Source organism: Pristiophorus japonicus, chromosome 3 (assembly GCF_044704955.1).
Source record: "Pristiophorus japonicus isolate sPriJap1 chromosome 3, sPriJap1.hap1, whole genome shotgun sequence".
In the NCBI taxonomy this organism is placed as follows: Eukaryota; Metazoa; Chordata; class Chondrichthyes; family Pristiophoridae; genus Pristiophorus; species Pristiophorus japonicus.
In genome coordinates, this window is record NC_091979.1 from 96,692,283 (window position 1) to 96,705,654 (window position 13,372).

Genomic DNA, 13,372 nt, shown 5'->3' on the forward strand with positions numbered 1-13,372 from the left:
ATAAGCAGAATTCCCAGGGTAGCCAAGGATCACCCAGATACACCCTCAAATTTGTCAGCGTACTAAAGGAGGTTGGGCAGAATTTGGGCCACAACATTCACAGGGTGGCAATCTAGCAGATCCAAGTTGTGCCCCAAATTGTGTCCCCTCTCACCCGCATGATAGTAGACAGATTGGATGCCAAAAAGCTTAAAACTGTCAAAATAGGAAGCAATGGTAAATAATATAACTAAAGTAGTTGCATCAATGTATTTAAGACATTAAACAAAGGAAACATATTTTATGGATAGTTTTCTGAATGAAAAAAGAAGCTTAAATGTATAACCTCCATCCAGCTGCAATGTTGCAGAAATACTCTGGGGTTGAAAGATTATACACAGAATTTCTTTCCTGGAACAGTCATTCGTATTGAAAGCACAATGGCATTTCCTCAACACCACTGGAGGTTTGCATATTATTGAATTCCCTCTGCTAGTATTAATCCATTATCATGTAATGAATATATAAATGAAGCCTAATGAGTAAAATATGATAATTAGAGCATACTTTATTAACGATGGCATATAAAAATATAGAGAGAGTGACAAAGTGAGTGAGATATTGTATTTTTGATCATATGTTATGATATATTATAGATTTACTTGTTCCAGCAGTAAATTTATTTCACTACAAACTGTTTATGACATTGAAATAGATACATGATCTAATGAACTGCAAAACTACCTACCAGATTGGTCAAGGATTTTACTGTCATTCATTATTCTCCTTCAGTTAACGAAAGGTTACCCTGGAACTACAGAAAATAAATCTTGTTTTAATATTTACACAATAACTATAGTTTGCTAACATTTTAACTCTTAATCCTTGCACAGGTTATATGTTACATTAAAATATCAGTTCAGGTTGCAGGTGGCCTGTTTATTCAAAGAATTGCATTCAGTATTCTGATAGCAGTTGGAACCAGAGATCAGACCACTCACTTAAGACTACATTATTATCCTCTGCATTTATATCCCTTTCTGTTTTCTTGTTTTTCTCTCTCATATATACACACACACACACACACACACTCATTTACTCCTCACAAAGATGGGTTTATCTTCGCAATTTGTTTTGTTACCTTCTGTATCCTTTATTTTACCATTTTCTTTCCTTTCTTCCCCTGAGATTTTTGACTTTCTGTTTTATGTTTCCATGGTTTTATTCAACTTTTCTTAAGTCTCATTTTTGATACTTAAATTTAATTTCTCCTTTTCTCACTTGTTTTTTTTAATTGGTCATTATTTCATTTTAAATTAAATTAGTATTTGGTCCATACAGATAGTGAGCTGTTGGCCTAAGTCTGGAGTGTGGTCTGATGTCACAGGAACAGCAACAGGAGCTGAAGCTTTAGACTGGGGTCTGACAAAGGTCACGCAGCTAGAATCTGGGATCCTGGAGTATCTTCATTCAGAGCTTTCAGTGGAACTAGAATCAACAGCAGCATTGGTGGCCGGGCTGGGAGAGGCACTGTGGTTTGTGGTGACAATGGGAAATAATGTGGCTGTTTGGTAAAGGGAGCTGGAGTAACTTGCATCTGCTTTTGGACCGTGCTCAAGATCTTCTTAGGCTTGCCTTTCCTAGCATTTGTCATGACCCTTGTCAAACACTAAACAATAAGATTATTACATCATTTCTAGAAAGTGACACTCTTAAAACAGCCTGTATTAATTTGGACTTACTCGCAATACTTTTTCTCGTTCTCACCACAAAAGATAGCTTTGATAGGCAGGCTTGCTATTCCCATAATCAGAAAGTTAAACTTAAAAGTTTCATTTCTGGGATACAGCATGCCACTGGGCAAACAATCTTTGCATTTATTGTAAACTTGCTCTGCATAGTACTGAGGATTCTAGTATGAATCACATTACTTAAGACAATTTCCATAACAAATCTAGTGAATAGATTAGTTCACAGAGTTATTTACAGAAGCAAGCAGGATATACAAGATATGGAACCAGAGTCTGGAAATAGTTTTCAAGGATCTAATCAACAAATAAGTCATTTAGAATTCTTCTTCCATAATTTGAGAGGATGTACTTCTCAGGAAGAAAACAATCTTATTCCTGAACAAACAGAAATACAGTCCTTTTACAAAATCTGAAAGAGTAAAATTACAGATTTCACTCCGACAAAAGAACAAATTAAAACAAGCTGCTGGCACATGGAATGTGCTGGCTTTTTATACTCTTAATCTGTTTGAAGAATGGGCATTGGTGTTGACAGTCAGCAGAACAATACCACAAGATTTGCAAGCTATAAATACAAAGGCATGTTCATTACCATATGTGGCATCTGATGGACCTAAATATACATTGATAATTGTGACAGTTTCAAAACATAATAGACATTTGACATGTTATATTCATGCCTGGTTTAAAGCCTTTTTATTTATTTCAATTGATTTATTTCAGATCAAAAGTATACAGCATTCTTCCTGCAGCACATTCTAATCAATATATAACATGTTAAGTTACTTCAAAGGGATCCTGTGCTAGTAACCCAAAAATATCATCTATGGTGTGATCTCCATTTTGACCATGGTTTTTTAAAACTGGTATTTTTAAAATTAAGTAAAAACAAGAGAAACCAGATAGAATTCATTTTTTGACACACAATTATGTAATTATTATTATTGGCAAATGGGATTACTAGAAAACAATGTTAACAGTGGCATGGTCAAGATGGTTAAGATACTTTGGAAAGCAAAGCTTATAAAAATATTTGATTGTGTTGGTCAATAAACCTAAAAGTTACCTAATTGATTTAAAAATATATATTTTGCAGAAGTGCACTTCATGGAGAGCCCATTCTTCTCTAGCCAGTCCATGCCAAGACAATGCCTTCATCCGAATGTTCTATGTCTCTTGAGAGGCAACTTCCTGTGTCAGATCCATGTCACTAAACTTCTCATGACATCTCTGTGTCTCCACCCTCTCTATTTTTGATAGTCTCCCTGCCATCTCATCTCTCAAACCCTCTATCATTTGATAATGTTATGTATGTAAACATTGTAACTGTATAAGACTTGCCACCAGAGGGTGCAACTGTTGGAGGCCCAAAGGTCACCTGCACACCTTGTGCAAAGAAGTATAAAAGGTTGTCTGCCATGCTGCTTAGGCACTCTGGAGTTGTATTAAAGAGACTAAGGTCACAGTTTTAGCTCACAGTACTCAGTCTTGTGGAATTCTTCCATACTTAACAATTGGAGACGAGTAGCAGATTACGAACTTTCATGCAGTCATGGCTGCCACAGGTATTTTAGAGAGATTTGTAGAGGGTGATGATTGGAAAGCCTTCGTTGAGTGTCTCGACCAGTACTTCGTAGCCAATGAGCTGGATGGGGAAGATAAAGCGATCAAGCGCAGTACAATTCTCCTTACCGTGTGTGGGTCCACAATATACGGCCTCATCAAGAATCTGCTAGCACCGGAGAAACCAGCGGAGAAGATATATACAGAGTTGTGGACACTGGTTCGGAACCACCTCAAGCCGAAGGAGAGCATCTTAATCGCCAGGTATCGCTTCTATACACGCCACCGCTCCGAGGTCCAGGATGTAGCGAGTGATGTCGCCGACCTGAGACGCCTTGCGGGAACTTGCGAATTTGCTGGATTTTTGGGGGAAATGCTGCGGGACTTTTTTGTGCTTGGCATCGGCCACGAGGTCATTCTTCGCAAGCTGCTGTCCGCCAAATCCCTAGACCTGAGCAAGACCATCACGATAGCCCAGGCATTCATATCCATGAGTGATAATACCAGACAGATATCTTCCCAGCATCGAAGCTCACTGGCAAGTACTGTGCATAAAATAACGTCGCTCGCAGGCAGAACTGCATATGGCTGGGCCTATACGTCTACAGCTGCAAGACCTAGGATGACTCAGAGTCCGCCATCGAGCGTGAATGCAAATCCATTAGCACCATGTTGGTGCTGCGGGGGTAATCATCGAGCCCATCAATATTGATTCAAGCACTACGTGTGCAAAGGCTGCGAAACAATGGGGCACCTCCAACGAATGTGCAAGAGTGCTACGACTCACCACGTGGCAGAGTAGGCAGAGGATGATCGATCCGGCGCGGATCATGCAGAACAAACAAGAGAGGCAACTCAACCCGAGGAAGAAGTGTATGGGCTACACTCCTTCACCACCAAGAGCCCTCCTATCAGGCTGAAAGTCAAATTGAATGGTATTCCGGTATCAATGGAGTTGGACACGGGGGCGAGTCAGTCAATTATGAGCCAGAGCTTGAAATGCGTGACGGAAAGCTCCTTGCAGACCTGCTTACCTCGCGTTCTGCTCAGCTACCGGACGCAACCCCACTCGCTCACTGGGGTTCCCCCTGCAGAATTGTTAATGAAGAGAGCACTCAAAACCAGGCTCTCCCTAGTCCACCCGGATCTAAATGATCATGTGGAAAACCCGGCTTCACCAGCAAAACATGTACCACGATCGCACGGATGTTAACGACCCTGTGTTTGTCCTTAATTACGGTCATAGTCCTAAATGGGTTGCTGGCACTGTCTTGGCCAAGGAGGGGAATAGAGTGTTTATAGTGAAACTATTGAATGGACAAACGTGCAGAAAGCATTTGGATCAGACCAAACTGCGGTTCACCGACAACCAGGAACAACCTGAAGAGGACATCACCATCATCGATCCACCAACACACACCCAACCAGCAATCGACCTCGCTGTCAATCAAGAGGATGACCCCACCATTCCCAACAATCCTGTCAGACCAGCGGCGCCGCAGTGCAGCAATGGTCCGACCAACTCACGCATGCCAGAGTTTGAACTCAGACAATCAACCAGGGAGCATAGGGCCCCGGATCATCTCAACTTGTAAATAATTTGTATCAAAGACTTGGGGGGGGTGGGGGGGGGGGGGAAGTGATGTTATGTATGTAAACATTGTAACTGTGTAAGACTTGCCACCAGAGGGTGCAACTGTTGGAGGCTCAAGGGTAACCTGCACATCTTGTGCAAGGGAGTATAAAAGGTTGTCTGCCATGCTGCTTAGGCACGCTGGAATTGTATTAAAGAGACTAAGGTCACATCAGTTTTAGCTCACAGTACTCAGTCGTGGAGTTCTTCCATACTTAACAGATAATATCTTCAAACCCTTTCCTGCAGCCTGCTCCAAGGCTACCCTACCATTTCCTCTACTATCACTGCCACATTCTCTCATGAAACAGAGAATATTATGATGCTGGGACTTTCTGATCATTCTCAGCCCAACTGAAAGCAAGCTGTTTCCTGTTCAGCATATTGGGGTGACCTCATTCTTATAATTTCCATGCTCCTAGAATAAAAATGGAGTGACAGGAAAGAAAGACCATGAAGATAAATGAAGGGAGCAACCAGAGAAGTGGATGGGTGGGGGCGGTGGCAGGGGGGCGGAGGAGAATGAGAAAATAAAGTGCAAAATTTGGACCAGACAACAATCGCATTGGACTTACATTTGTCATGACTGCCTTAATCATTAGGTACCAAATAGTCAGGCCAGTTACCCAGGTTGTTGTTTTACATCTGGGAGTAGATTTCCCCTTTATTGGGCAATACTGAATCTCACGGGAAGACTAAAACAGTGGGATAGACTGCAAAGACATGATAACAATGGGGAAATTGTATATGTGAAATCAAATTTCCTGAGAGGTGAGGTTCTTCCACCATCATAGCATTGCCGTGATATCACAATTCTTCATGGAAGCCAAAGATACAGCATTCTCAACACAAAACGTGTTTTACTGTTGGAGTTCACTAGCAAAGCTTTTCAAAGAGCTAGAAATCCAAAGCTGCACTAGTTGCAATATGGACTACTCATCATTTTTATTCTTTGCTTCTTGCACAAATAAGACTTTAGAGCAGGGGTGGGCAATTATTTGGGCTGAAGGGGCAATTAACAAGTTTTGGTGAGCTGTTTAAGGATGCACACCAATGTTCCCGTTAAGCTGCATAGCCATGTCATTGCGCAGCGGTTTGGAGGTCACGTGCAGGCCATTCAAAAGCTTTTAAATTAATAGCTATGTAATTAGTACAGTAATGAGCACAATTAAATTACTCACCAATTGTCTGATGAGCAGAGGGTATTAAGGTTGTGAATAAAGCTGTTAACTAATTTACTGATGATCAGTTAGTATATATAATCAGTGTTAAATAAATAAATATGAGATTATTGAAATGCTAATTAGTAAACACAAATCAGTTTTGCATTAATTAGTTAGGTGGCAGTTAAGAACTGGATAACAGGCATCATCCATCAGTCTCCCCACCACTGGGGGTTGGGCCTGCTGCTGCAATCACCATTCTCCACCAGTTTTGGGCCACACTGTCGTTGGTAAAAGGCCCTCACCTGGGGGAGCCGCAGCCCAACCTGCGACTCTCGGCTGCCTTCTGTCCACCTCAGCCACTGGTCTTCGTATTTTCACTTCCCGTCTCAAAGGCCCATTGATAGACTGCCCTGCTGCCTCGGAGACAACGACACCCTCTCCTGATATTACATGGGTGGGGTCAGGCGATGAGTCAGGTGTGGTCGATGCTCAGCCTCGAAGCCAGGCCTTGGCGGGTCGGACAGAATCCATTAGCAAGCTGGATACAGCCCGTAGTTTGCCCGCTACAGCTTTAGAATATAGAAATTCCAAGTGGTGAAGTTCTCCTAATGCGCTCATACTACATTCCTGTGAGTGCTATTTTTACAAAGACTTCAACCCATTTAAAATAAATGAGATAATAACTATGTTAAAATAATTCATGCAGGAATGTAGTGTCAGGATATTAAGCAATCATGCATACATGAACTTTACTGACTTGACTTGGGCTGATGTGGTAAGTTACATTCGTGCTACACAAGTGTCAGGAAATAACCATCTCCAACAAAAGAGAGTCCAACCACCTCCCCTTGACATTCAACGGCATTACCACCATCAAATCCCCACCAAGACTGGGAACTCAACATCCAGGGGTATTCAACATTCAGGAAGGATAGACAGAAAGGAAAAGGAAGTGGGGCAACGTTGCTGGTTAAGGAGGAAATTAATGCAATAGTAAGGAAGAACATTAGCTTGGATGATGTGGAATCTGTATGGGTAGAGCTGCGGAATACCAAAGGGCAGAAAACGCTAGTGGGAGTTGTGTACAGACCACCAAACAGCAGTAGTGAAGTTGGGGATAGTATCAAACAAGAAATTAGGGATGCGTGCAATAAAGGTACAGCAGTTATCATGGGCAACTTTAATCTACATATAGATTGGGCTAACCAAACTGGTAGCAATACAGTGGAGGAGGATTTCCTGGAGTGTATTAGGGATGGTTTTCTAGACCAATATGTCGAGGAACCAACTAGAGGGCTGGCCATCCTAGACTGGGTGATGTGTAATGAGAAGGGACTAATTAGCAATCTTGTTGTGTGAGGTCCCTTGGGGAAGAGTGACCATAATATGGTAGAATTCTTTATTAAGATGGAGAGTGACACAGTTAATTCAGAGACTATGGTCCTGAACTTAAGGAAAGGTAACTTCGATGGTATGAGATGTGAATTGGCTAGAATAGACTGGCAAATGATACTTAAAGGGTTGACGGTGGATAGGCAATGGCAAACATTTAAAGATCACATGGATGAACTTCAACAATTGTACATCCCTGTCTGGAGTAAAAATAAAACGGGGAAGGTGGCTCAACTGTGGCTAACAAGGGAAATTAAGAATGGTGCTCAATCCAAGGAAGAGGCAGAAAATTGGCCAGAAAAAGCAGTAAACCTGAGGACTGGGAGAAATTTAGAAATCAGCAGAGGAAGACAAAGGGGTTAGTTAGGAGAGGGAAAATAGAGTATGAGAGGAAGCTTGCTGGGAACATAAAAACTGACTGCAAAAGCTTCTATAGAATATGTGAAGAGAAAAAGATTAGTGAAGATAAACGTAGGTCCCTTGCAGTCAGAATCAGGTGAATTGATAATTGGGAACAAAGAAATGGCAGACCAATTGAACAAATACTTTGGTTCTGTCTTCACGAAGGAAGACACAAATAACTTTTCGGAAATACTAGGGGACTGAGGGTCTAGTGTGAAGGAGGGACTGAAGGAAATCCTTATTAATCAGGAAATTGTGTTAGGGAAATTGATGGGATTGAAGGCCGATAAATCCCCAGGGTCTGATAGTCTGCATCGCAGAGTACTTATGGAAGTGGCCCTAGAAATAGTAGATGATTTGGTGATCATTTTCCAACAGTCTATTGACTCTGGATCAGTTCCTATGGACTGGAGGGTAGCTAATGTAACACCACTTTTTAAAAAAGGAGGGAGAGCAAACGGGGAATTATAGACCGGTTAGCCTGACATCAGTAATGGGGAAAATGTTGGAATCAATTATTAAAGATGAAATTGCAGCGCATTTGGAAAGCAGTGACAGGATCGGTCCAAGTCAGCATGGATTTATGAAAGGGAAATCATGCTTGACAAATCTTCTGGAATTTTTTGAGGATTCAAGTAGTAGAGTGGACAAGGGAGAACCAGTGGATGTGGTGTATTTGGACTTTCAAAAGGCTTTTGACAAGGTCACACACAAGAGATTGGTGTGCAAAATTGAAGCACATGGTATTAGGGATAATGTACTGACGTGGATAGAGAACTGGTTGGCAGACAGGAAGCAGAGAGTCAGGATAAACGGGTCCTTTTCAGAATGGTAGGCAGTGACTAGTGGGGTCAGTGCTGGGACCCCAGCTATTTACAATATACATCAATGATGTAGATGAAGGAATTGAGTGTAATATCTCCAAGTTTGCAGATAACACTAAGCTGGGTGGCGGTGTGAGCTGTGAGGAGGACGCTAAGAGGCTGCAGGTGACTTGGACCAATTAGGTGAGTGGACAAATGCATGGCAGATGCGGTATAATGTGAATAAATGTGAGGTTATCCACTTTTATGGCAAAAACATGAAGGCAGAATATCATCTGAATGGCGGCAGATTAGGAAAAAGGGAGATGCAACGAGACCTGGGTGTCATGGTACATCAGTCATTGAAAGTTGGCATGCAGGTACAGCAGGCGGTGAAGAAGGCAAATGGTATGTTGGCCTTCATAGCTAGGGGATTTGAGTATAGGAGCAGGGAGGTCTTACTGCAGTTGTACAGGCCTTGGTGAGGCCTCACCTGGAATATTGTGTTGAGTTTTGGTCTGCTAATCTAAGGAATGACGTTCTTGCTATTGAGAGAATGTAGCGAAGGTTCACCAGATTGATTCCCGGGATGACAGGGCTGACATATGATGAGAGACTAGATCGACTGGGCCTGTATTCACTGGAGTTTAGAAGAATGAGAGGGTATCTCATAAAAACATATAAAATTCTGAGGGGACTGGATAGGTTAGATGCAGGAAGAATGTTCCCGATGTTGGGGAAGTCCAGAACCAGGGGTCACAGTCTAAGGATAAGGGGTAAGCCATTTAGGACCGAGATGAGGAGAAACTTCTTCACACAGAGAGTTGTTAACCTGTGGAATTCCCTACCGCAGAGAGTTGTTGATGCCAGTTCGTTAGATATATTCAAGAGGGAGTTAGATATGGCCCTTACGGCTAAAGGGATCAAGGGGTATGGAGTGAAAGCAGGAAATGGGTATTGAGGTGAATGATCAGCCATGATCTTATTGAATGGTGGTGCAGGCTCGAAGGGCCAAATGGCCTACTCCTGCACCTATTTTCTAAGTTTCTATGTTTCTATCAACATCCTTGGGGGTCACCATTGACCAGAAACTGAACTGAACAAGCCACATAAATATTGTAGCTACAAGAGAAGGTGAGAGGCTGGTATTTTGCGGCGATTGACTCATCTCCTGATTCCCAAAGCCTTTCCACCATCTACAAGGCACAAGTCTGGAGTGTAATTGAATACTCTCCACTGCCTGGACGAGTACAGCTCCAATTACACTCAAGAAGCTTGATTGCACCCCACCCAGCACATTCAACATTCACTCCCTCCGCCACCGGTGCACCATGACTGCAGTGTGTACCATCTACAGGATGCACTGCAACAACTCGCCAAGGCTTCTTCGACAGCACCTCCCAAATCCACAACCAGTACCACCTAGAACCCACCTACCACAGTGTCAGCTCTGGCTCAGTGGGTAGCACAGTTGCCTCTGAGTCAGAAGGTTATGGGTTCAAGTCCAACTCTAGGAACTTGAGCATGTAAATCTAGGTTGACACTCCTGTGTTGTGCTGAGGGAGTGCTGCACTGTCAGAGGTGCCGTCTTTTGGATGAGACTTTAAACTGAGGCCCCGTCTTCCCTCTCAGGCAGACGGAAACGATCCCATGGCACAATTTCGAAGAAGAGCAGGGGAGTTATATCCGGTGTCCTGGCCAATATTTACCCCTCAATAAAATAGCAAAAACAGATTATTTGGTCATTATCACATTGCTGTTTGTGGAAGTTTTCTGTGTGCAAATTGGCTGCCATGTTTCTCACATTACAACAGTGACTACACTCCAAAAGTACTTCATTGGCTGTAAAGCGCTTTGAGACATCTGATAGTCTTGAAAGATGCTATATAAATGCAAGTCTTTCTTTTTTCTTTCTTTAGAAGGACATGGGCAGTAGGTGCATGGGAACATCACCACTTCAAAGTTGCACTCAAGTCAAACACCATCCTGACTTGGTAATATATCGCGTTTCTTCATCGTCGCTGGAACTCCCTACCTAACAGCACTGTGCAGTACCTTTAGAACACGGATTGCAGTGGTTCAAGAGGCAGCTCACCACCACCTTCTCAAGGGCAATTAGGGATGGGCAAGCGTGCCCACATCCTGTGAATGAATTAAAAGAAAATCATTTTTACCCAGTCACAAAACTAAATGTGGTCTGCATATTCCATTTAATCATTTGAGATTGCTGTCATGCCTCATTTTGAAGAAATTGGCGCCATCTACCGGATGAAATTCTTCAATGCAATATTACTGGCAATACAGAGTACTGAGTATTCTGACTACCTCGAGAACACTAATTCCCTGCAGGCCCCACTAAACTCTTGATAATATCTTGCTGTATGGCTGCTGTTGCTGAAAATGACAGGAAAAGTGATAGGACTAGATTTTCCATTATTTTTGCATGTAAACACCCACTTAACGACCATTTTAACGCTGAAATGTGTAACGCCCAGATATCGCCCATTTAGCCACAAAATGGAAACTGACGCCCATTTCTCAGTCACTTACCGTCGAGCGTTACTTTCCTCATGTGTGTAACACCGAGCAAAAATAATACCGCCCGCCCACTTATTTGGGGCGGATTCTTCAGAATGGGCAATCCCAATGCCCAAAATATCGTCCAGCGTTACTTCTGGCACGTAATTAACATCGAGATTTAATAATACCGCCCGGTCACTGTTTTTTGTCGTAAAGATCACATTTGCTAAAACTAACGCCCAGGAGATCGCCCATCCTTACTTTCGGCACCTCGCACACATCTCGCCCACAATATCGCTCGCCGAAAAGAACGCCGGGAAAAAGTGGAACTAATTGGAACTACTCACAGCGGTATGGACGCCATGTTCTAAGTCACATATCGCATCATTTAAAAGGCTGCTCTACTTCAACCTCGGGGGAGTTCGGATGTACTCTGGAGGTCTTTGGAGGTGATATGAACATCTGAACAAACATCTTATCATACTGTGGACGATTGGAATTTAATAGGTGTCTTAGTGGGAACCAACCGGTGGAAAACAGATAGCTACTGGAATGGGCCTGTCCTTTCTCACCCTCTCTTGATGACCACTTACATGCTGCAGACTCGAGATAGCAGAAGGTACGCTCGTCAGCATCATGTGCCCAATGTAAGACGTGACAGACTGATGGCCAGACGTTACACCCCCGGCAAGTACAGGGAGAAGCAGTCTTACCTCAACTTGTCCGATAACACCTGCCTTCGGAGACTGCGCTTCCACAAAGGGGTTATCACTGAGATATGCCAGCTCATCAGGAGAGATTTGCAGCCTGCCAGCAGCATCGGGACCGCACTTTCCGTCAAGGTCAAAGTCACCGCAGCACTGTCGTTCTGCGTGTCGGGTTCTTTTCAGGCCTCAGCTTTGCGGTATGTCTCAGCGTGCCACACATTGCTGCATTAGACAGGTCACTGAAGCCCTGTACGCACACAGGATGAACTTTATCAGCTTCCCTATGACCAGGGAGGCTCAGACTGAGAGGGCTTTAGGATTCTACCGAATTGCTAACTTCCCCAAGGCTCAGGGAGCAATAGACTATACGCACTGTTATGTATTAATGCTTGGGGGTCACCAGACACCAGAGGGCACCGCGGTCGGAGATCATCGGGCTGTATACATGTGGCATGTGTGCTTGGTCACCTGTATATAAGCTGGGTGTCTTTGTCATGCAGGCACTATTGGGCTGGAATAAAGGTGGATCAAGTTGCGTGAGTTTACAGTAACCAGACTCTTGAGTCATTACAATTGGCGACGAGGTAATTTAAGAACCTTCGCATGCACAAAGGGCACTGTTGGAATCCTGGAGAGATTCGTGGAGGGCGGGGATTGGGCGGATTTTATCGACCGCCTGGATCAGTATTTTGTGGCCAATGGCATGGAGGCAGAGGCCTACGCAGTTATGCGCAGGGCAGTTCTCCTCACCATTTGTGGTCCGAAAATTTATGTCCTCATGAAGAATCTTCTCTCACCTGTACGACCGGCGGAAAAAGGGTACGAGGAATTGTGTATGTTGGTGGGTAACCATCTGAAGCCCAAAGAGGGGATCATCATATCACGTTACCGTTTCTATACACATGTTCGTGCTGAGGGCCAGGTCGTGTCGGGATTCGTCGTCGACCTGCGACGTCTTGCTGAGCCGTGTAAGTTTGGCAACATGCTGGAAGACATGCTGCGTGATGCCTTCGTGATAGGCATCAGCCATGATGTGATCCTCAGGAAGCTGTTGGCTGCAGAGACGCTGGATTTGAAAAATACCATCGCGACTGCCCAGGCATGCATGATGACGGATGATAATTTGAGGCAGATATCATCGATGAGTCGGAGTTCCACGGCAAGTACTGTAAACAAGATGGCGTTGTCTTCAGGCAGAGCTGTTTACGCTGCTCAGAGCCCGCCAACTGGTTCGAACCAGATTTCACCCTGTTGGCATTGTGGGGGCAATCATCGGTCTCATCAGTGTCGGTTTAAACAAAACTCATGCAATGGATGTTCAAAAGTGGGGCATCTTCACAGGATGTGTCCACAACAGAGCAAGTGTGGTGCGGTTCACCACGTGGTTGATGAGGAGGAAGTGAATGGACTGTATTCGTTCCTGAGCAAGAACCAGCCGATAGTCATTAATGTGAAG

At 43.6% G+C, this 13,372-nt stretch overlaps 1 protein-coding gene across 6 annotated transcripts in view; it reads right to left on the minus strand.

The window, feature by feature from the left end:
* LOC139259808 (uncharacterized protein C7orf57 homolog) overlaps nt 1-13,372 on the minus strand; it is a 157,596-nt gene that overhangs the window by 87,250 nt on the left and 56,974 nt on the right. For all 6 annotated transcript variants that reach the window (XM_070875612.1, XM_070875608.1, XM_070875607.1 and 3 more), the window contains one exon: nt 728-793. In XM_070875612.1, coding sequence (XP_070731713.1) covers nt 728-754 — 27 coding nt within the window. In that variant the 5' untranslated portion in view covers nt 755-793. The remainder of the gene's footprint in view (nt 1-727; nt 794-13,372) is intronic.